The sequence below is a fragment of the Cucurbita pepo genome, chromosome 20 (genome assembly GCF_057944985.1).
Source record: "Cucurbita pepo subsp. pepo isolate OVF chromosome 20, ASM5794498v1, whole genome shotgun sequence".
Taxonomy (NCBI): Eukaryota; Viridiplantae; Streptophyta; class Magnoliopsida; order Cucurbitales; family Cucurbitaceae; genus Cucurbita; species Cucurbita pepo.
In genome coordinates this window covers 1,226,055-1,250,309 of record NC_141817.1, presented here as the reverse complement: position 1 = coordinate 1,250,309, position 24,255 = coordinate 1,226,055, and the positions used below count along the sequence as shown (strand labels likewise).

Below are 24,255 nucleotides of genomic sequence, written 5' to 3'. Positions count from 1 at the left end.
ATTAGTAAAGGGGTGCGGGACGTTCGCTGAGTTCGGAATTTGAAATACCAAAAGTAGATTGAGAAAAATCAAGCATTCAACTTTTCAAATAATATGAATTGAGTCCGAGATTTGAAATACCAAAAGTAGATTGAGAAAAATCAAGCATTCAACTTTCAAACAATATGAATATTTCACTGATTCCTCGACTCAAGAAACCTCCTGCAAGACTAAAAAGTGTGAAAGAAACCTCCTGCAAGACTAAAAAGTGTGAAATCCCACATCGGTTGGAGAGGAGAGTGTAACATTTTTTATAAGGGTGTAGAAACCTCTCCCATTTTAAAAACTTTGAGAGGAAGCCGAAAGAGAAAGCCCAAAAAGGATAATATTTACTGCAGTGGGCATAGACGATCACAAAAAGCTACGGATATTCTAACGGGATAAATGAACATGTATGCCCAAAAGGCCAATAAGATGAATCAAAACACCAGGAAATGGACCAGCAGGGAATCACCTAAAACAGGATTTCATCCAAAAGTTGAAAGCTTTGGCAATTAGCTTCAACGACAGTTCTTTTCAAGGCAACCAACCCAGTTGGAATTTAGAATCTATCTTGAAATCTTATAACAGCAGCACGATTCTAGTAGACGTCATATAAGTGTAAGGTAAGGCACGGAGGAACGACTCGCGAAACAAGTATAACAGAGAAATAAATACCATGTGAACATTGGAATATAATTAAGTAAGCTTTCCTAAGGGAAAGAAAAATGCCAAGATTCAAGCTTTTAATATAGTAATGAAGGGAAGGATATAAAGATTACATAAACAACATTCATAAGTTAGTGCACATACAGCAGCAGCACGCATATGGTACTTGCTCATGGCCTGTGGTACTTGCTTGGAAAACCACTTCACTTGCCCATTCAGCGTTCTCTTTTTTGTTGCAGCTGATTTTATTTCTCAAGCAACAATTATGAATTGCAGGGCAGCCAGAGTTCTATTACCGCCACTTCTTCTCAGACAAAGATATGAGCTGCAGAAACACAATTTTCAGGAGGACATTAGTAAATAAGGTAGTTTTGATATACATATATAGATATGTATAATTGGAGTTCTTCTAGAATCTGAAGTTGAACTGATATCTTATAAATGATTTAATGGACTACTATGTAACACCCCAAGCCAACCGCTAGCTGATATTGTTTGCTTTGGTCATTATATATCGCTGTCAGTCTCACGGTTTTAAACTCTCCTACTAGGGAGAGGTTTCCACACCCTTATAAGGAATATTTTGTTCCCCTCTCAACCAATGTGGGATCTCACCCCTTACGTTGACAAACTGAAGAGAATTCAAATATTCAGGAAACACAAGGCATCAGAGTCAAGAAACATGTCTAAAAATCGCCCTAGTCGCTTATAAGAGGTTTCTCAATGCTTTGGGATGTCAGCTCCTCGAAGTGTAGATTTAACAAGAGTAAGGTTTTCAAAAGAAGGGGCAGTATCCAAACGTCATCGTTGCATATTAAGGATTCAATATCAAATCAACAAAAAAAGACAACCATATGCTGGAATCATAACTAATGAAGAAATAATTTGAACGGAAGGGATAAAATTATGAAACAACAAGCATAAAACTTAATCCTGAGAAATGGCCAGAGAGGCAAGTAGAGTGGCGAAGTAAATTTCGCAGACATTCATTATCCAGATATTTTGAAACAAATCAGAAGGGCATACCATCATGTTAAAGTAGATATAAAACTAACCTGTCGAGCAACCTGTGCTAACCGTCGGTTATCCCGAGATGATTCTGTCATTAAGCTAAACTTGTCTGATTCCGACGATACACTTTGTTTATCCTTCATCCTTTTCTTTGATATGCTTTCATCAATGGATGATTTACCATCAGGGCTGCTCAAAGATTCCTTCTTTCGCTTTCTTCGGAATGTATACATGAGAACTTTATTATTAGAATGTTGACTAGGAATCTCATCAACTACGTCGGAATCTTTCACATCCGACTTAACTGATGACTCCTTAACTGGATCAACGTCTAATTTATAAGCAGAAGCCTCCAAATTCTCCCCACATAAACTTTCCTGGCTAGTGAAGTCCGATTTACCTACAGCTGCTGTATCGTAGTCTGTCACGTTCCTAATAGGACAATCATTTATTACTGCATCACCTCCCTCACTGTCGTCGGGACAACCCGAAGGTGTTGACATTTCATTGATTTCAGACAGTACAGGGGTAGAGAGCAAAATTAAACCATTCTGACTATCAATTTCATTTTGTGACAGACATTTCCCGGTATCATCGTCATCCACTGAAGGACTTTCTGAGCAGTGAAGATCAGGCGAGTTGCATTGTTTAGCAATGTCATCAAAAATGGGTAAAGTTTTCTTTTTGTTGTATCTAGTAGCTCGTTTTCTTTTTCGACGGAGGGATTTAATGATTGGAACTTGAGTATCCCTACTTAATAGCTTAGGCAATGTCTTGATCTCATTAGAATTCTTCCTTTCTCCACAGACATTATCAGCCTTGGTAATGTTTGTTTTACACGTCAGTTTACCCTCTTCTTCACCCATATTGCATACCCTATTCTTGACACCTTCAGCTTGTCCAGTCGAACAGACTTTTCCATCGAACAATTTTCTTTCGAATGCACGTACTCTCTGAGTGCAGCCATTTCTGTAAAGCTCAGGTTCTTTGTTTCTCATAACCATGGAGGTAAAATCCCCATGAACTTGGCCATTATCCATCTGCAACTCATTCTTACTTTCAGGCCAACTGTCGTCACGGCATGTCCCATTTAAAGTTGAACTTATGTTACAAGGCGCAATCCTCTCATGTGAGTTTGGCAAGTCCCCTCGAGATGCACCGTTACTGGCCAAGTTTTGCTCATCTAGGGGCTCTACGTTTTTGTTCCTCACATGTTCTAATTCATCTTGAACGTCCTGCAACTGAGCTCTAAGTTCCCTCACTATGTCCTCAGCTTCCTCAAGCTGGGCTTCGAGCTCTTCGATCTTTTTCTTTTGGTTTAAAGACACCATTTCCGCCTCACTGGCCTGAAAAATGGAATATTTCAGCTCCACAGTTATTCACAAAACATAGATAAGTATCAGAAGGAACTGAAGTTTCCTTCTTTGGTTACGCTGAGAAAGATACAACAATTAAGAACTCCATTCAAACACTATTAAACCGAACTAACAATGAATCAATCGGGGCAATATCGGTTAGGCTTTTGATTGTGCATGCCTCCACTCCAAAGGTGAAAATGATTGGAATAAGACCATGAGAATTAAAGCGTTAACCTTGGAAAGAAACTCCACAAGGAGAAAACAGTTAGTTCTTGTGACACAAATCAAAGAGGATTTTGGACAAAATAAACACAAACATTCAGTCCAAATTCCTATTAAAAATTTAAATGACTGTTCATGAAATCATTAATTCATGAGCAAAACATTAAATCAACTTTAGCAACTGCCGACTTAAATTGTTTACTACGCAATAGTTGATTTAAGCAACAAACAGCCAGCAAACAGCAACAACTGGTTGAATCCCTGATTAAAAAATGGCAACAATTGATGCAAACAATAGGATGCTTTGAGCATTATGCATGAACAACATCCATTATCCAACATTAAAGATTACCAACTAGCGTAAAGATCGAAAATTTTAATCTCAAAAACGGTTAACAACAACCCAGTACAGATGAAAATCACCAAGCCATCCGCATAAGAACGTGATCGGAAGAACACAAAACAATTTTAAACAAGAAATGGGCAAACAAAAAAAAACAAAGAGAAGAATCAACCCCATTTAAGCTAATAAAGCATAATACCTTAGAATCCAGCATTTGCTTAAGTCTAAGCAGTATCCGAAACGCCTCATCTTTAGAAGTGGACAGCTCCTGCTGAAACCGAATAGCGTTCCTTTCTGAAACCATAATACGCGCCGCCGCCTCTTTCGCCGTATTAAGGATTATATCGGCGTAGGCCTTCTTCAGGGCCGTCAATTTCTGAAAATAAACAAAAACCATTACAAAATCAAACGAAACACACCGCCGACAACCTACTAGAGGGCGGTAAAACAAACTTCAATAAGATCAAAATCATCCGCTCTTACACATTCCCCCAAAAAGCCACAAATCCCAGCAAAGGAGAAACCCAAAATAAAAAGGGGAAACAAACAACGAACAAAGAGCGGCGATTAAAAGAAAAATTACCTCAGAGTCTTCCATTATCAGTGAGGTATGGAGTCCTTTCTTTGCTGGTTTTTGGACGGAGTTGTGAAGAAAGAAGAAAAAAGAAAGAATAAGAGGGGAGGTTTGTTCTGTTTCCCCCCCTTGCTTTAACATCAGCTGTCTGTTACGAACTGAAAGGCCAAAGTCCAACCCTAATTACCATAATACCCCCCAACTCTCATGTAATTACACCACCTACTCCTTCAATGGCTAACCGTAACAACGCCGGTGTTTATTTCGCCTTTGGATTTACTTTTCTCTCCCCGCCGTATCAGCTCGCGCCATGCCAGTGGTCCCACACAGTGGAATGCTGACGTGGACGTATTCCGCCTGATAGATAGACACGCGTTTTAATGCATGTTGAGGGTTGAATCACAGTGCCGTCTGATTAAGATCTGGACGGTTGTGATTTCGGTTCTACCGTGTGTAGCGAATACAGTACCAAATCCTTTTTCAAAATTACACTTAAATGTAAAAAATATATATATATTAAAAACTTATTAATTTTATAAAATTTTAAAATTATAGAAATATTTTTTTATCTTTTATTTAATAATATAAAATTAAAATTTGTGCCTAATTGGATATTAAATTCATATTTTGTATTTAACTCATTTTAAATTTTAAGATAATTTCACACACATCCAAAATTTGTTACACACATTTAAAAAAAATTTAAAATATATTTGACGGAACGAAAAAAGAAACCTTATTTGGTGTGGTTACCTAATTTTAAACGACATGTCGTTGATCCTCGTGCGACAAGACGTTGACCATCGATCCACTGGATTGGCACAGCGTAGCTATGGAACATGCTTAGGTGGTGATTGGTTGGTCCGTTGGGATGGAAGACGTGTCATAAATTCATGCTGTCATGCCCATGTTTATTTCAAAGAAAGGGGATAAAATATATTTTAAAAATAATAAAATTAAATATTTATAGATGTTTTAGATTTTAATGAAAATGGCAAAATTGAATTTAATTAAATTGTAACAGCTATGTTCAAATCTTTGTCTAAATTTGGGACATAAGTATTAGATATGGTATTGAAGTGTAACCTTTTTATAGTAGGATGCCGTTTGATGACGAATAACGGCAAAAGTTGGTGGACACGTAGTTCTCGAATCCATGAGAGGTGCTTCGATCTTAACGCTTTGATTACTATTGGGCAGGCGGCTACGAGTCATAACGCACTCTTCAGACAACAAATCTACTTTAAAGTTGACTGATTCGCTCGACCAATCATCAGAATGTGTACGAGATATTATAGGGCCCATCTCCTAATTGAGTCTTAACTATGGATAGAGCCGTCTGTGCCGATTGACTGGAATCATTTGATATCAATTAAACAGATTCTCTAAAATCATTAACGGTATATATAAATTACTACATATCAGCGATATTTATTTAATTTACATTTTAAAAAATTAAGTTGGCCCATCCATAATATAATTTATATATTGTCTAGAAAACATTCCGAGATTATTATAATTAAAATAAAAAACAATAAAAAAAAAAAGAAGTTAGTTAAAGAAATAAAAAAGTAAGAGACACTTAACGGCGGAATAAAGTCAAAATATCCCCTAATTTTTTATATTTTTTATCCCGCCATTACCCAATAGAATCCGGGTTCAGGCCGTGTAACTGGATAACCCGTACCCGTATTAAAGCCGCCCGTCTTCTTTACTTGAAGCGTCACTGTTATCCAAAACCACTCCACGTGGCTTTCACCGAGCCAATTTCAGCTCTCAATCTGCTCCCGCCCTTTTGTTCTTCGTTGCTGCAAGTCTCCATGTGAAATCGTTTAGCAAATCGGAGAAATTGGTTCTGAAATTTTCGGTGGTTTTTATCTGAATCTGTTCTTCGTTGCCTGTTAATTGCTATCAATCTCGTCTTCGAAGGGGTAGGATTACGGCTGGTAAATTGCAATTCGTTTATTTCGTTTATTTCGTTTACTCGCGCAGCTAATGAAAACTAGATTCCTGTAATGGCGCTATCACCGTATTTGTCCGTGCCGAATCATCTTGAAATTTCTACAACGTTTCAGCAGCGGTATTTACTGTCTCAACAACTTCCATTTCTCTCAAACCGTTCCAATTTCAGTGTTCGCCGTAGATTTTTCTCAGATAACTGGAGCTTGTTCTCCGACGTTGGGAAGTGTAGAGCGAAGCCGAAGGATCTCGTTCTTGGAAATCCGTCGGTAATTGTTGAGAAAGGCAAGTACAGCTATGACGTTGAAACCCTAATTAATAAGCTCAGTAGCCTCCCGCCTCGAGGCAGCATAGCACGATGCCTCGATATCTTTAAGAATAGGCTTTCGCTCAATGACTTCAGCTTGGTTTTTAAGGAATTCGCGGCGCGCGGGGACTGGCAACGTTCCTTACGCCTCTTCAAATACATGCAGCGTCAGATATGGTGCAAGCCGAACGAGCACATCTATACCATCATGATCAGCTTGCTCGGCCGCGAAGGATTGCTAGAGAAGTGTAGTGAGATATTCGATGAAATGGCGAGCCAGGGCGTAATACGTAGCGTATTTTCTTATACCGCTTTGATAAATGCCTACGGGCGCAATGGTCAGTACGAAATCTCACTTGAACTTCTTGAAAGGATGAAAAGAGATAGAGTGTCGCCTAATATATTGACTTACAATACCGTGATAAATGCATGCGCTAGAGGTGATTTGGATTGGGAGGGATTGTTGGGATTGTTTGCCGAGATGAGGCATGAAGGGGTTCAACCTGATCTTGTTACCTATAATACTTTGCTTAGTGCATGTGCTGCCCGCAGTTTAGGCGATGAGGCAGAGATGGTCTTCAAGACTATGATAGAAGGAGGGATAGTCCCTGAGATAACAACATATAGTTATATTGTCGAGACATTTGGAAAATTGGGTAAGCTCGAGAAAGTTGCTATGCTGCTAAAAGAAATGGAATCCGAAGGGTATTTGCCCGATATATCATCCTACAATGTGTTAATAGACGCACATGCAAAATCCGGGTCGATTAAGGAGGCAATGGACGTGTTTAAGCAGATGCAAGCTGCAGGATGTGTGCCAAATGCATCCACTTATAGCATTCTATTGAATTTATATGGAAAGCATGGGAGGTATGATGATGTTCGAGAGCTTTTTCTTGAAATGAAAGAGAGCAGTGCCGAGCCAGATGCAACTACTTACAACATTCTCATTCGAGTATTTGGCGAGGGTGGATACTTCATGGAGGTTGTAACTCTGTTTCATGATTTGGTGGAGGAGAAGATTGACCCAAATATGGAGACATACGAGGGCTTAGTGTTTGCTTGTGGGAAGGGGGGGCTGCACGAGGATGCCAAGAAAATTTTACTTCACATGAATGAGAAAGGAATGGTTCCAAGTTCTAAGGCATATGGTGGACTGATTGAAGCATACGGACAGGCTGCATTGTATGATGAAGCTCTTGTTGCCTTTAACACAATGAACGAAGTGGGAAGTAAGTCAACTGTTGATACCTATAATTCGCTAATTCACGCATTCGCTAGGGGTGGACTCTACAAGGAGCTTGAAGCAATCATATCGAGAATGGGAGAGTCTGGCATTTCAAGGAATGCAAAATCATTTAGTGGTATTATTGAATGTTACAGGCAAAGTGGTCAGTTTGAAGAAGCTATAAAGGCCTTTGTTGAGATGGAAAAAATGAGATGTAAACCTGATGAGCAGACACTTGAGGCAGTTTTAGGTGTTTATTGCTTTGCAGGTCTTGTAGATGAGAGCAAGGAGCAGTTTCATGAAATTAAAGCTTCAGGAATAGTGCCTAGTGTATTGTGCTACTGCATGATGCTGGCAGTTTATGCCAAGAATGGCAGGTAAAAATTACTATGCATACATGTATTTGTCCATGTAAGTTTTGATCATTATCAACTTCTGTTTTCTCAATTTTAGTTCCAGTTGATATAAACTGTACGTGGTACTTATCTAGAATTCTTTAGGCATTGAGGTTGGTTAGTTAGAATGTGTGTGGTTATATGAGATGGTTGGAGCTTGTTAGATTTCATGGGGAATTGTTAGTGGCCAACATTTATAAATAAGAAGTGAGCGCGGGGAGGGGAGGGGAGGGGAGGTGGGCTCAAGAGGGAGATATTCAACAATAAGTTTTATAAATTAAACACTTATACTTGAATTTGTAATAGATAAATTATTATATTATTTTCATTAAAAAAACATTTATTATTTTGTTCCCTTTCTCATCTCTAGGAATTATATTCATAGCCTTAGTATGACCTTAATAGCCTGGAGATTGGTCCACACTAAATCAGCTTTGGTGTACAACATATAAAATTACCTTATGAGACTACCAGTTATAGGATGTGATACATTATGAAAATGAAATACGGGCTAATTTATTAATAGGGCGTAGTGTCTTGTCAACTTGTAAGATATAGGAGATCTATGTAAGATCTTTGATCTCTATTCCTAGTTGTCCACTTTGATTTTGTTGCATGGCATAAGAAGATCTTAGGGAGCTGCTTGAAGTTGCGGACTAAAATGGCCTTGCCAAGCCATAAACTTTCTGCGGCTGACTTGCTTAGTAGATTGCTAAAGAGGACTTAATGTAGAAACTTCCTCCCCATCGATGATCTCCAGTTCGTGGATAGACCATCCTCTAGTCTTCCATAGAAAAAAATGTCAATCTATGAAAATCATGTATCTTCTTCAGGTATCAATCGACTTCAGGTGCCCATTATTTAGAAATTCAGGTTAAACTACAATGTTGGTGGTTGGTTCCAAAGGATAGCAGTCTTAATTTAATTCAAGTTTCTCCTTCAAAAAATGTACCACCTACTCTGTAGATGCCTAATACGAAAATTCAATATTGAAAGAGGCAATAAGGATTTCTGCTGGGATTTGCATGCCCATTTTGAACGAAGTCTAATGAGATGGAACATGATTACGTCTCCTACCCTCTCGGGGCCTGGGAGTGTACAAAGTTCTTACACTGCACATGTCTCTTCATCCTAAACTGAAGTGGCTTTGGAGATCTGTCTTTGAGAAAGAAGCCTTTTGGAGAAAGGTGGCGGCAGCAGCGATGGCAGCACATTTTGGAATCCCAAGGAAAATTGGTTGTCAACTGCTCCTTGATCCTTCAAGGGGCCCAAGAATGGCGTTTTTAATCTGAAATAGTAATTGACCTCGAGAGTAAAGTTATTATGGGAAATGGAGAAACTACCAAATTCTCAGACAATTGGATACAGAAACTCTCTCTACAGTTGACACTATTTCTTGCACCTTATGATCACCCATATCAATGGCCTCTACATCATTCTAACGTGGAATTCCTTGTGTTAAACCTGGGATTAAACTTAGAAGAAATCTGATGGCTTGGAAGTCGGAGAATAGATATTCGTCTCGGATGGCTGTGTGTTGTCACGTATTCTTTCTGTTGCAAATGTTATCTTGAAGATTTCACTTAGACTACTTATATTCTTAACTGAATCCCTTGGAAATAGGTGTGGAAGGATAAGTACCGAAGGTAAAATTTAAAGGAAAAGTTCAGACCTCTGGATTTCATCTCACTGCTGTTAGGTGTGGAAAGTCAACAGGGAGAAACAATAATCTGTTTGTTCTTGCCCCATGGACTTCCGATTATGCAGTAACATTTTGGTAATTTTGGTTGGCCTACTCCTTTCCTCAGGAACGTTACCAACCTGCTTCACTTCCTCTTTGGAGAACATCTGGATGAGATTATTTTTGTGGTTGCTACTAGGTGTAAACTTAACAATCTTTTTATAATTGTAGTTCGACCTCTATTTGTGCTAATTGAAAGTTATTTCGTATCTTCCTTTGCTTGAATTGGGGCTTTCCTCTTCTCATTTAGTGATAGATAATTCACTTTATCAATTAAATAGTTTGTTGAAAAAGGAAAAGCTTAAACTTACTTCACTGTCGCATTTGGATTTGTATTGGTTGATTGATCCTCTTAATTTTTAATAGGCCAATAAATGCCAAAGTTTAGATTAACTTTGAAAGAAGAAAAGATAAATATCCTTCACCTCTCCCTTTTCTTTTAATCCGCAAAATAGTCTGATTTGCCTCTAACACATTCTTCTTCCTTAAAATCCCTCATTTCATGCAACAAGGGGTCATGACCTTGGCATGTTTATTAGCCTCGTGTAAGAAAGGAATTCATTGCATGGACCATGAAGTCTATGACCATTTATAGATGTACACAAAGTTAGAGTTATAGGGAAGAGTTTGTCAGTGACATTAGTTTGCTTACTCTTACCTTCTATGAACGCCATGTTTTCCTCTGTGTTGACATTTTTGTATGATTATTTCCCCAACCATTATCACTAATTAACTATCATTCACAATTTGAAGTAATATATGTTTGAAATCTTAGTCCTAAAGTTCTCGCTTCATTAAATTTGATTTTTTAACCTTTGATCTTATAGTTGATTGAATTTACAAATACTTTATTTTAATGATTTCTCTTACATCTCAGAGTCTATTCTTTCCAGGTGGGATAATGCCTATGAGTTACTCGATGAGATGATTAAAAACAGGGAATCTGGTATTCATCAAGTCATTGGCCAGATGATCAAGGGAGGTTACGATGATGATTCTAATTGGCAGATGGTTGAGTATGTTTTTGACAAACTTAACGCTGAAGGGTGTGGATTGGGAATGAGATTTTACAATACACTGCTAGAAGCACTTTGGTGGCTTGGCCAGAAAGGACGTGCTGCGAGGGTTCTCACTGAAGCAACAAAACGAGGCCTTTTCCCTGAACTTTTCCGCAAAAGCAAACTTGTGTGGTCTGTGGATGTCCACAGGTATGATTAGAATAAGTTTCTCTTCCATGCTGATTACCTGATACCTGTGCTTAAGTCTATACTAATCCATATGTCTGGCCTTTTTACAGAATGTGGGAAGGCGGTGCATATACGGCTATATCTCTTTGGGTTAACAAAATGAATGAAATGCTTATGGATGGGGAGGAGCTGCCTCAGGTTGCAGCTGTAGTAGTTGGGTAAGCTTCATTTATGTTGTAATCAATTTAATCAAGGTTAACTTTTCTGAATTGAAATGTCATGCATGGTAGAGGCATTTATGATTATAAAAGGGTTTCCTATCCCAGCCGAAGCAAATCTTCTCCTTTTAGGCTTCTTGGTGGCCTCTTGGCAGGAGGTGAGCAGCCCCCTTCCTTTCCGGTCCGGCTGCCTCACATATTCTCCGATTCCTTCTTTCTCTCCTGAACCTTGTTTGGCTAATTTTGTGAAGCTATAGTATGCACGTAGTTAATATTCTGGTTAAAAAATGCGCTCTTTAGTTTGGGAGCAATGACAAAAAGTCTTTCAAAAGACTGCTCCTTTTCAGCAAATAATCCCTGATATCTTTCAATCCATATGGGCTGCGGGAGTGAGAGATAGGAGACAGCTCAAATCAACAGGGAAGGCCACTGTCGAGTCAAAAACTGAAAGTGGCCCCAGAATTTTGTGGCAAATGGGCAGGTGAGGAAGAGTTGTTCTTGTGAGAGAGTTCCCAAAGGAAAACTTTCAGCTCTTCGGGTAATGGTCTCTCCAAAAGACCTTATGTAGATGGTGCTGAATGTGTTCTTCCTTGTGAGTCAAGTCTGACACCAAGGATTTTCTTTATAAAGTTCCCTCATTTTCAAGTTTCCTAGACCAGATAGATATCTTCTATTTGCACATGGTTAGCATATTGTTATACTTCCAATTTACATGATAGTTGTCAAGTCTTGAGAAATCAACTCTTTTCTCATTGTATTATATGAAATTTACGTGCCCTGTTTTACTTTTACGCGAGCTCGTTGATTGTTTGTCAACCATGTATTTTCAAATTTTCAGGAGGGGGTGGCTGGAGAAGGACACAACCGCACAAAACTTGCCTATCCCAAGGGCTGTCTATTCATTCCTGCAGGATAATGTGTCATCGTCCTTCACTTTTCCTGGGTGGAACAACGGTCGAATCGTCTGCCAACCGTCTCAACTGAAGCAGCTTCTCGCAGACACAGAAGCATCATCTAGTGAAATTATTACTCTAAACAACTCCCCATTAAATCTCCCAGAAGCGAAGATATCCAGATCTGGTATAAGCAATGACAAATACGAAGATGTTGATTCTAAATCAAGTAACAGGACGGGAACTGAGCTTCTGACTGCAACTGTTTGAATGAAATACAAGGCTGAACATCTAGTTTCAAGGTTTGAAACTCATCATCTCCCATTTTAATTGGAAGGATGTGATCCATGGGGCTCTTCGACTTTGAAAGAACTTATCAAATGGTAGTATCATAGCATTCAGGTGATGGCAGGGTTTTCTTGCAACATTGCTTGCGATGATTCACTTATAAAGCCAATTTGATCTTGATCCACGGAGAAGATGCATGCTCAAGGAACAGGTCAGTGTTTTTGTAGCTTTAGAATTTATATTCTTTACTGCATATGGAAAAGCTGTTTATGGTAATCGTTAGACCAGCAGTTTAATCTCTATGAACTAATCAGGAAATCGTAGTATCTCTTTAGATTTGAAATTCCGCATAGAAAATATGAAGGATTAGCAAAGTGCCTTCACCTTTTCCCAGACTGTTCTACATTTGAGTATGGTTTTGATTCAGTCCCTAGATTTGATAATGCTATATTTTTACCGTAGAATTTTAAACTTAGTTTCCATTTGATTGATAGAGTTCAAGATTTTTTACTTTTTACCAGTTTTCATGATGTCCCCTTTTTAGTTTTTAGTCTTTAGTGTGAATGTCTATTAATTTCTCTAGAAATCTAAGGACCAAGTAGAGATTGAACTCGAAAAACTCAAAGGGATTTCGATCTTTTGAAACCTATTTCTTTCAATTTTTGAAGCCTAGTTTGGGTTTTGAAATGACATTTTTGACGTTACAATTGATTTAAAATATTTTTGTTTAATAAATCTTTAAAAAAGTAGGTCTACCTATTCTGTACTCTTTCTTTTCTACTATTTTAAGATATGAAATATAAGAAATTTAGGAAAAATCGTTTGATATTTTGCATTAACAAAAGTAGTTTGATGGGATTTTCCTTTCATGCTTCTCCATACAAATTTGATTCCCTTGAAATGCTTTTTCCCCTTTCAAGATATTATTATTTTGACTTGAGAGATCTTGCTCATTTCTCTTTTCCTTTTACTTTTCTTGATGGGATGGTAATTAAATTATTGTTTGTTTTTATCTGTGCATATGATCTTGTTAGATTCTTAAAACATAGGTCTTTTGAATAGTTCTCGGAGGCACTAGAACGTTTGATCATTACTTATACAGTGTAGGAAATAAACCTAACGCAAACTATATGGATTGACCAAATTAGCCTGTCGAGAATTATATAGAAACCAAATTGAAATAGTCTGTTGTAGATTTGTATTTTACCTTCAAATTTTACAGGTTCAACAAACTCAAGATTAAGATCTCCGAACTTAATAAACTTTCGAAAACCGAACTGACCTATGTACCTCATACTTATTTCTACGTATTTTCTTGGTCACTAAGAAACACCCTGATAAGTCAATTAGAAAAAGATGAGTGGAAATGAGAAAAAAGCGTTGAAAAAACAGAACAAAAACAGAACAATGGAAAAGAAAATAGATGTGAAAGGACAGAACTTTAGCTACAAACTTTTCTTATGATGTACGTATCAATGATAATTACCACGTATTTCTTCATTGGACGTGGGAGATTCAGAATTCGCATACCTCACAGTTGATTTTTTTACTTTTTGATTGAGAATATAATCCCTAAATAGATTGATATATGTGTAAGTTGTCAACTTCAAACTTTTACTACACTTGAAATCTTAAAATTTTAAAATCTCGAATTTTCTTTTTAAGTCCAACCATAACGGGTTGGTAGATCTAGCTATCAACATTTGAAATAATAATTAATCAGTGTTTTATCTATTAAAACTATAGAGTTAGGAGGTAATTATCGAATAATTCCCTGACAATCAGGTAATTAAAAACTTTTGCAGACCATTATTTAATTTTACCGTCCTTATTAGAATCGAATCGAGGTCAAATATGATTTGATTTGGGGATTTGGGGTTAGTAGATGTAGAAGTGATGAATGAGAGGTGAATTGAAAACCAATGGTGGGTGAACCCCACAAAGGCCTTATCTCGTCTTGGTTTATCCTCCAAGAAGCAAAGCCAGCTTCTTCTTCTCTCTCTTATTGCTTTTTTAATAGACCAAAAAAAAAAAAAAAAAAAAAAAAAAAAAAAAAGAATATGCTTAGCCAACGGTTCATATTTAAATTTGTACAAAAAGCTTGCTTTTGTTGCCCTTTTCCGCACCCATTTTCTTGCGGCTCGCCGTGGTGGGTGGACTTGGTGGATTTTATCTATACACATTTACTTAAACAAATTTCTATATTCATAAAAAAAAAAAAAAAAAAAAAAAAAAAAATTATAATATCATTAAATAAATTGTAAAATTCTAATTTCCTATTTATCATCTTATTTGACTAATTTTGAATAAATAAAAATAGTGTATTCTTTTATAAATTTAATATAGTGAAGTTATTATATAATTACTTAAATATTGATTCTATATTAATTGAAAATATGATGAGATCAACTTGGTTTAAAAAAATGATGAAAAAGGACCCAAAACTCATTTAATACTATATTAAATATAAAACTTCAATGTCGACGTGGATTTATAATAATCTTATGTTTGCAAATAATCTCTTTTTTTTTTTTTAATTTAATTTATTTATGGCGTGTATTTTTTTTATTCACTTTTTTATATTAGTTATATTGTTTTTAAAAAATAAAAAAAGATTTTATTTTTTAAAAAGAGAATATAAATATCATTTTAATAAAATAAAAAAAATAAAAAAAAATAGAAAAATTAAAAAAATTGAATAGCCAACCATAGGATGCCACGTATTGCGTTTACTCACTCACTCTCATAGCCACCCCATGATTGTCATCGCCGCATTATATATAGACAGAACCAAAATCTTCACCGCACCACTCGTCTTTGATACTGTGGTTTAAGTTCGGTGGGTTTTGTTCTTTTCGCCCTTTTTCTTCTCAACATTGTACGGATTTGATGCCGACGACGGAGGCCGGAGACGTCGAGATGGATGCCGCCGGCGTCACCAAGGAGATCATGTTGTTTGGAGTGAGAGTCGTGGTGGATCCGATGAGGAAGAGCGTCAGTATGAACAACCTCTCTCAGTATGAGCATCCTCCTTCTGAGGCCTCCAATGAAGACAACGGCCGCAACACTAAGAGTAATGTCTCTGCAGCTGCTGGTTACGCTTCTGCGGACGATGCCGTTCCTAATTCCGGTGGGATTCGCGAGCGCGAACGCAAGCGAGGTTAGATTCTCTGTTTTTCTTGTCTTTTCATTACTCTGTATAATCGTGATATCGGTATGACGATGGTGCTTATCGAGTGATTTTGAGATACGATTTATAGAGAGAAGCATGCATCTGAGTAGTTCTGTAAATGACTGACATTCTCTCGGATTGATTTTTTTGGGTAATTTTGATGATCGGTGGGTTTTCACTTAAAATATTGGGAATTTGTACTTGGTTTATCTTGGAAGCTTGTAGATTAGTTCAATTTATTCCGAATTTGGAGTTGTTAATTTTAGGGATGTCTTTTGGTGGATGATTTTCAGGAGTACCGTGGACGGAGGAAGAGCACAAACTTTTCTTGCAGGGATTGCAGAAAGTGGGGAAAGGAGACTGGAGAGGAATCTCGAGGAATTTTGTTAAGACTCGAACCCCAACTCAGGTTGCTAGCCATGCGCAGAAATACTTCCTGCGCCGAAGCAACCTCAATCGTCGCCGCCGTAGATCCAGCCTCTTCGATATCACCACGGATTCGGTAACTGTCATCTTTACTAAATTTATAGCTTATGTTTGGTTGGATAGAATGGATTGGCTTTCAAGTATTGTGCATTCTGTTGTTTGATACCATAGGGTTCCGAATTTTGATTCTAAGTTGTAATAGTGGATTCATTTGAGTAGGCTAACTAGGATTTTAGCCAACTGGTTGATGAGCTTACTTATCTGGTGTTAGATAGTGAAATTTCACGACCTATCCCCTTTCTGAGTTCGCTTCTTTTCTGTTCTAGCCTGTTCTAACCCACCTTCAAAACAGAAAACCTCCAATTTCTTGCTGCAAAGGGATAGGCAAAACCCAACAAGACGATATGATGAATAGTTTTGGGGATCTAATAATAGAATACTTCAATAATTGGAAGCCGGAATCTATCTTTACTTATAATTCCTTTTCTGGGTTCATTAGGTAAAGGTGGCTGCTGAGGAAGAGCAAATTCAACTTCAAGACAATTCCTCCCAATTCCAATACTTGTTGCCACCTCCACCTCCACCACCTGAAACTGGCAACGTAAATGGATATCATCCTGTGATGCCAACTTTTCCTTTGCCTGTTTGCCCTGCAATTTTACCTGTACCAATTCCTATGGACAACCTCCCACTCAGGCATGATAACCTGGAGAATGATACATCATCGACTGCTGAAGTTATGCCGCTCAATCCAACCACACCTGAGCTTAACTTGAATTCTGGAGCTCTTTCTCTTAACCTCGACTCGACCACTTCATTGACGAAACACCCTGCTTTCCAAGGAATTTCAAGTATGAGCAGCGGGGATAACATTATCAGTGTTGCTTAGAATCACTTTGTTGGCTTGAATGGTATGTTGTATTGATGAGGAAGGCAAAGCGATAGGCGACTAACTAAAGTTGTTTGTTGTAGTTGTACATCCCCACCTTTGGATTCTTCATTTGACGTTTGTTTGTATAACTGAACCTAACAAGCAGTCTCAGCTCACTGCTGCTTAATGATGGTTTCTTCGGTATCTATGTATGTGTAGGCTTCCTGTATTTTGGATTTGAGTAAGAGAAAGATATGAAGTTTCCTCATATTTCTGTCCATGCTTGATTAGATCAGTTTGGTGGCTGTTTGTCTTGTGCTTGAAGATAGCATTTGATCCTCTATTGTGGTTGAAGGGGGACTGTAAGGGGTTGGAGAAAATGAGTTCTAGGCGGATTGGGTCGGGTCCACTTCAAGATCCGGATTACATTATTTCCATCCATTATGACTTCTTTTTTCAAACGAATATATCTATCTATTCTATTTCAACTTTGGCACGTGTTTATTTATTTTTATTTTTTCCTTCATAAAATAGATCCCATTTTACACAATAATAATAAATATCGGATCTAATTCTCATGCGCATTAATTTTAAGACTTTTTATAGATTGATTAATTAAGATTGATAGTGTAAGTTTCTTGACTTGCTATCTAGCTGTTTTGATACTAAAGATTCTCAACGAAAGGGGATGCCATTGTCATTGTTGCTTCAAACTCAGACAACTCTTGAAAGTCTAGTATCTCTTTTTTGGGACTTTATGTTCTTTAGTTTAATAGAGATACATATGATTGCATAGAGCTATCTAGATCATCGGGATTCAAGGTGATATATATTACCACTTTAAAGACCAAAGGTCATGATTTAAATATTATAGGTTGAAGATTTAAACGTATCTCTTGGTCGAGATTATATATTTTAATCAGTTAAACAGATTATATATTTTAATCAGTTAAATTATGTTTAGATGACGGAAGTAATAGTACAGATAAGATAGTAATTAGAAAACATTGATTAAATTCACAGACCCTAGGGGTTTATTCTGGCCAAACCGTAGCTAGTGGCTGTACGAAGGCGATTTTTACCCATTGAATACGGCTTCTCGTTCGTCTGATATTGATCAAAATCCTTCCTGTTCCTATGAACTCTCTCTATGTACTTAGAGGCCCAACCATCGACATTCGCCTCATCACAATCGCTCTCTCCGTGAATCACATTCGAAGAAGAAGAAGAAGAAGAAGAAGAAGGCGAATACCTTGGCGATCCATGGCTGATTTGGAAGCTGCCTCCGCCCGGCTTCGTCACGTAGATCGGTTTCGCTCGGTTCTGCGGCTCCTGCAGCCGTCTACTTCCCGGAATCAGAGGCGTCGCCGCTGAATTTCCGCCAGATCTCTCTCTCGTCGCCGAAGTTCCGGCGGTTGCTTCATTCGCCGTATTAGCAAAAGAAATCGAGCTCGAAAGCTTGATTAAATTCGCAAGCAACAACATCGACTTCTCACAAAGCGATTCACTCGATCTTCTCTCTTTACCGATCATAACTCCGGTAATTGATAATTTTCTTTCTCTGTCTCTATTATTCCCTGCAAAAGAGGAAATGTCGATTGGAATGAAGAAACAGAGAGGAAATTGTGGTGTATTTATAATATTTGAAGCACTGTTCTTGAGGTTCGTTGCTTTAACAAAGAGAGAGATCAGTGAAATTAGTTTAATCTTGATTAGGCTAGTTAAGAAGGATTCCATGTTCAAAATTTCAAAGAATAATTTACAACTTTTTTGCAAGTGAATAGATCCCTTTATCACTTGTTGGGGACTACGTAATCTGTGTGTGGAGGGAGGAGGAAGAACGAAGAATCCATGGGAGACGCAGACTCAGATATTTTTGCAATTTATTTTATTTTATTTTGGTAGGGCTTTAGTGCCACGTGGCATGTGGTTATTTCTTCTATCCGTCCTACCAAACTTTTTATGATAAACTATTCCAATTTGGGAATTTGATGTGAAAACGTTTTTTCCGTATGTTTAATTAGGTTCATATATATATTTTTTATTTTTTATTTTTTATTTTTTATTTTTTGGGTAATAAATCTTTAATGGTAACTCCCGACGTTGTGTTGCAGGCCCTCTAAACGATCTCATATTCACCGGAGTAGACCAACGCACTCTCAAATCTCTCCCTCAGAGCACCCATCCCATCGACGGTATCCCTCTTCGGCCAGGTGATGATTTTTTTTCTCTCAAATTTTTTTATGTGATGTCACCTTGGTTGGAGAGGAGAACAAACCACCCTTTATAAGGGTGTGGAAACCTTCCTCTAATTTTAAAGCCGTGAGGGGAATCCCGAATGGAAAAGCCCAAATAGGACAATATTTGCTAGGATCTGGGGCGTTACATTTTAAAATAAATAATTTTATGAACAAAAAGTGACAGACTAGGTATTATATTTATAGTTTTAGCGACCTTTACATATTTGTGTTATTTATATATTAGAATACGAGATGAGTACAAGAATTACACTATCTACTATGATTAATTTTTAATTAAGTTTAATAACCCATAGTATACATGTCATGTTTGGAATGATATCTTAGATATATGATCTTATTCAAAATTTAAAAATCCCATATGAAAAGAGAGGAGAGGCAAATGGGAAAATGGTCAAAATTGTAAATTGGAGCAAATTGAGATGCTATGATGTTCCCCCGTTGGTTGGGAAGGGGAGGAATGACCGTTGTTATTTCAGGTAATTGGTCATCAAAGACAACCTGAATTGCCTCCTAAAATGTCGCAAATATAAATCCTAAGAAGGCTCAACCCCCTAACTTAGCTCATAACCTCTTGGTTTGTCGCCTCTCTCTGGGAACACAGACACTCCCCCAAAAGAAAAACAGAGAGAGAAATAGAGAGAGAGAGTAGAAAGAGGAGAGGGGAAGGAAAAAAAAAAAAAAAAAAGGAAAGAAAACAAGGAAAAAAAAGGTCATGATCTAGGTCTGGTCCATCCCACCAAGGTCATGATCTTTTCATCTTCATAGAACAATTACAGACAGGATTTTGAAATCCAAAACAGGGGGTTGGGTTAGATTTTTTAATTTTTTATTCTTTTGCAAGAGAAAGTAGGGAAAAAGGGAAAAAGGAACAATGGCGACGAAACGTTCTTTCACTCGTTTTGTAGAACAGGAGTTGGGAAAGTTCCCACATTTCGTAGTTTGTGCAGTCCTTGAATGGGTTCTCATAATTTTGCTTTTCATTGATGGGTTTGTTGCATTTTTGGCAAGCGAATTCGCCAAGTTCTTTGAATTGCGAGTTCCTTGTTTGTTCTGCACCAGAATCGACCATGTTTTTGTTAACAAAAATGCAGATTTCTACTACAACAATGCCATTTGTGAAAGCCACAAGAAGGATGTTTCATCTCTTGCATATTGCCACAACCACAAGAAACTCTCTGACATTCGGAAGATGTGTGAGGTCTGTCTTCTCTCATTCGCAACCGAGAAGGAATCCGATTGCAATACCTACAAGTCGCTCGTTGGAATATTGCACAAGGATCTTGAATGTTTTGTGGAGGACGATAATTGTCAAGTTGTGAGCTTGCCGCCCGTGGGGAAGAAAGATGAAGGCCTGCAAATGGAGAAAGTGGGTGGTGGTGGTGATGATTGTTGTTGTTCATGTTGTGGGGAGTCATTGAAGGTTAAATCCTCCAATTCAAAAGGGAAAAATGGGAGTACCTTTTCACAAGCTCCTGCTCCTTCGCCACGAGCTGGGTTTGTGCCTGCTTTCAGAAACGAGGACAAAACTAGCTTGGAATTGCCGCACGTTAATTATACCGAACTCAAATTGTTGTCAGATAGTGAATCGGAGTTCGTCGAAGACGATGAAGTTTTACATGGAAGAAATCTTGACGCTCATCAATGTAAGTCCAAAATTTATTGAATTGACCCGTCCTTTCTTTATTTCTTTCTCTGCAGCATCCTTTTATTTGGTTTGTTTTGTTTGCGAATAATTTTTGTACCTGGATTTGATGGAAGTGCAGTTAAGGAGGATGTGAAACCTGTTAAAGTGCCATTGTTACCTGAACCTGAGGATGTGCATGAAAGTTCGAGGACCCCCATCTTTGGTAGAGGAAACAAATTTTTTGGTATCCCACTTACGGATTCTGATAATACCAGTCCCAGATGGGCTATTAGGATCTCTAGAAAATCACCACTTGAAAGACCAGAGCTCCCAGCTGAGAATTATGAAGCAGATATGTTGGGGCCAGGAGACAATGATTCCATTTTGAATTGCTTGAAAAGACAAGTTCGGATAGATCGAAAATCGCTCATGGAGTTGTACATGGAACTGGACGAAGAAAGAAGCGCTTCAGCCGTGGCAGCAAACAATGCAATGGCCATGATTACTCGCTTACAAGCCGAAAAGGCGGCCGTTCAGATGGAAGCTTTGCAGTACCAAAGAATGATGGAAGAACAGGAAGAGTATGACCAGGAAGCCTTACAAGCTACAAACGATTTGCTTGCTAAGAGAGAGGAAGAAATCAGGGACTTGGAGGTTGAACTTGAAGCTTACAGAGAAAAATATGGATACCTTGAGGAAGGTTGTCTTCAGATGTCTGAAGGAGAGATGTCTGATGAAGATTACCAAGAATTCAAGTCACAAGTCTATTTATCTTCTGATGAGAAATCTGAATGTAATACACCTTTTAGTCTCAATGGAAGAGAGAACAAGGAAAATTTTAAGAATTTTGACAGGACGATTATACCCTCCGGGTTGAAAATTGAAAGAGAAAATAGCAAAGAAGAAAGTACAAACAATCATGGGGTAGCCTTGCCATTCTCCCAAGGGAAGGCTGAAGGAGAAGATAGCAAAGAAGACAGTACAAACAATCATGGGGTAGCCTTGCCATTCTCCCAAGGGGAGGCTGAAGGAGAAGATAGCAAAGAAGAAAGTACAAACAATCATGAGGTAGCCCTGCCATTCTCCCAAGGGAAGTCTGAAGGAGAAGATAGCAAAGAAGAAAGTATAAACAATCATGGGGTAACCCTGCCATTCTCCCAAGGGAAGGCTGAAGGAGAAGATAGCAAAGAAGAAAGTACAAACAATCATGGGGTACAAGGAGAAGATAGCAAAGAAGAAGGTACAAACAATCATGGGGTAGCCCTGACATTCTCCCAAGGGGAGGCTGAAGGAGAAGATAGCAAAGAAGAAAGTACAATCAATCATGGGGTGGCCCTGCCATTCTCCCAAGGGAAGGCTGAAGGAGAAGATAGCAAAGAAGAAAGTACAAACAATCATGGGGTAGCCTTGCCATCCCAAGGGAAGGCTGAAGGAGAAGATAGCAAAGAAGAAAGTACAAACAATCATGGGGTAGCTTTGCCATCCAAAGGGAAGGCTGAAGGAGAAGATAGCAAAGAAGAAAGTACAAACAATCATGGGGTAGCTTTGCCATCCAAAGGGAAGGCTGAAGGAGAAGATAGCAAAGAAGAAAGTACAAACAAGCATGGGGTAGCCCTGCCATTCTCCCAAGGGAAGGCTGAAGGAGAAGATAGCAAAGAAGTAAGTACAAACAATCATGGGGTAGCCCTGCCATTCTCCCAAGGGAAGGCTGAAGGAGAAGATAGCAAAGAAGTACGTACAAACAATCATGGGGTAGCTCTGCCATTCTCCCAGGGGAAGGCTGAAGGAGAAGATAGCAAAGAGGTTAGTACAAACAATCATGGGGTAGCCTTGCCATTCTCCCGAGGGAAGGCTGAAGGAGAAGACCAAAATGAACCACTGACAAACTTTAAAGGAGAAAAAACATATCTTTTAGGCCGCTTGAAAAGGTCAAAGAAGAACATTAACTCCTTATCCTCAGAGGATCTAGCTTCGTCCCTGCAACCAAGATCTGCCAGTGTCAACCGAGTAGATGAAGTCACAGGTATTGTGTTATATCAATAATGGACATGAAGCTTTATCAGAGAATATTGATTTCCATTTCGAATATGGCAGGAAAAGGAAGAGCTCTGACCCGAAAGCTCTCTCATCTTAACGAGTTCAAGATCATGAGAGTACTCAAAGCAGACAACGAAATCTCCAAGCATGAAGGAAAAGTATCTTTAGCTGAGACTTCTCACAATTTAGGGAAACCTCAAAACCTTGTCGACCAGAATAACAGTGATTCTTAACTTCCCATATTGGTAAATTACTCAGTAACTATAGTCAGCATTCAAGCATAGAGAGTTTGATTTTTAGGTGGGTGTTTTCTTTCCTTGCAGTTTGTTTTATTTCTAGGATGTACATAGTGTTGTATGACGCGCTGAATATAGATATAAAGCTCCTTGAAGCTCAGCAGCTGCTAACTTCTTCCATAGCAGTAAGACACCTCTTTCCCATTTCTTCTTCAGTTGCTTTCTCTATTGCTTTAGAAGCTTCACCCCAACAAACTCAGGGTACAATGACGTTTGATTTATGAAATTGCAGATGCAGAGCTAAAAACCATATTCGGCTGCCAGCGATGGGTGTAGAAGGCTTTCCTTTTTCTTTTCTATTACTTTACTATTCAGCAGCAGAGTGGAAACGGTGTTCAAGAAAGTGCTTTTGGATTTACACATCAAAAGCCACAGAACAAGGGAAAGAAAAAAGGCCAATATTCCTTCTTTTTTTGAGGGCATAGTTGGACTAATGATAGAACCTCAAGGGAAAACCAGAAAAGGCAAGGCGTTCGGGCTTCCATCCCATTTACAACGAGACAAATGTTAGCGTTGTATGATACAAGAAGAGTTCTTTAAAGTCATAATCATCCCTCCCCCTTAAATGTCTTTTCGAGTTTACTAAAATGACAGCAATATGCAAGGAATTTTGATTGGTTTCATCCCATTTACTACTTCAAAACTTGGAGAGGGAAGACGCCAGTCCTTTTTAACGCAAAGAGATATCTTTTTCTTTGTCATTTATTGATCTAATCTAGCAAGAAGGAATTCAACTAGTCATTTTTTGTTCTTGGCCATCACATTTTGAACCAAATATTGAGTAGTAGGGACACACAACCGACCCCCAAGGGTCCCAATGCAAACCACCTAACGCATAACTTTTCCAACTTCCAGAAGGAGCCAAAATCAATAGTTCAATCTTCTAAATAAGGAGGCTATGAATAAGAACGCACATGTATTGGTCAAAGAAGAATGTGCATCCAATATCAAACATAAAGGCTGTGGGCCTGCCTACCATCATTTTCAGCTAGGTAATTACTCATACGACTGGCTCAAGAAAGAGACTTTATAACATAGAAAGTTAGAAGAAAGAAAAAAGAGGGTGGGGTGGGGTGGGGTAAAGAGCTTTCTCCCCTGATCCTGTCCAATTGTACAAAATCAGGCGGTGAAGTGAATGAATGCTCTACAATAACCCC

General features: G+C 38.3%; 4 protein-coding genes across 4 annotated transcripts; 3 read left to right on the top strand and 1 right to left on the bottom strand.

The window, feature by feature from the left end:
• Positions 1 to 680: 680 nt before the first annotated feature.
• Positions 681 to 4,360, bottom strand: LOC111783687 (uncharacterized). The gene is made up of 4 exons (XM_087120400.1): positions 4,205 to 4,360; positions 3,821 to 3,997; positions 1,743 to 3,044; positions 681 to 1,012 (listed from the first exon to the last, which is right to left on the bottom strand). Exons 1-4 carry the CDS (start codon positions 4,334 to 4,336, stop codon positions 980 to 982), a joined length of 1,644 nt encoding a protein of 547 aa, XP_086976526.1. The 5' UTR covers positions 4,337 to 4,360; the 3' UTR covers positions 681 to 979.
• A 1,570-nt stretch (positions 4,361 to 5,930) lies between these two features.
• On the top strand, positions 5,931 to 12,906 carry PTAC2 (plastid transcriptionally active 2). Its single transcript, XM_023664604.2, has 4 exons — positions 5,931 to 8,066; positions 10,719 to 11,033; positions 11,123 to 11,230; positions 12,069 to 12,906. Exons 1-4 carry the CDS (start codon positions 6,211 to 6,213, stop codon positions 12,391 to 12,393), a joined length of 2,604 nt encoding a protein of 867 aa, XP_023520372.2. The 5' UTR covers positions 5,931 to 6,210; the 3' UTR covers positions 12,394 to 12,906.
• A 2,278-nt stretch (positions 12,907 to 15,184) lies between these two features.
• On the top strand, positions 15,185 to 17,148 carry LOC111783689 (transcription factor MYB1R1). Its single transcript, XM_023664607.2, has 3 exons — positions 15,185 to 15,571; positions 15,877 to 16,085; positions 16,509 to 17,148. The coding sequence occupies exons 1-3, from the start codon at positions 15,301 to 15,303 to the stop codon at positions 16,896 to 16,898; spliced, it is 870 nt and encodes a 289-aa protein (XP_023520375.1). The 5' UTR covers positions 15,185 to 15,300; the 3' UTR covers positions 16,899 to 17,148.
• An 867-nt stretch (positions 17,149 to 18,015) lies between these two features.
• LOC111783684 (uncharacterized) lies at positions 18,016 to 23,799 on the top strand. The gene is made up of 6 exons (XM_087120617.1): positions 18,016 to 18,420; positions 18,995 to 20,784; positions 20,905 to 22,788; positions 22,860 to 23,047; positions 23,126 to 23,223; positions 23,331 to 23,799. Exons 2-4 carry the CDS (start codon positions 20,013 to 20,015, stop codon positions 23,033 to 23,035), a joined length of 2,832 nt encoding a protein of 943 aa, XP_086976743.1. The 5' UTR covers positions 18,016 to 18,420; positions 18,995 to 20,012; the 3' UTR covers positions 23,036 to 23,047; positions 23,126 to 23,223; positions 23,331 to 23,799.
• The last annotated feature ends 456 nt before the right edge of the window (positions 23,800 to 24,255 follow it).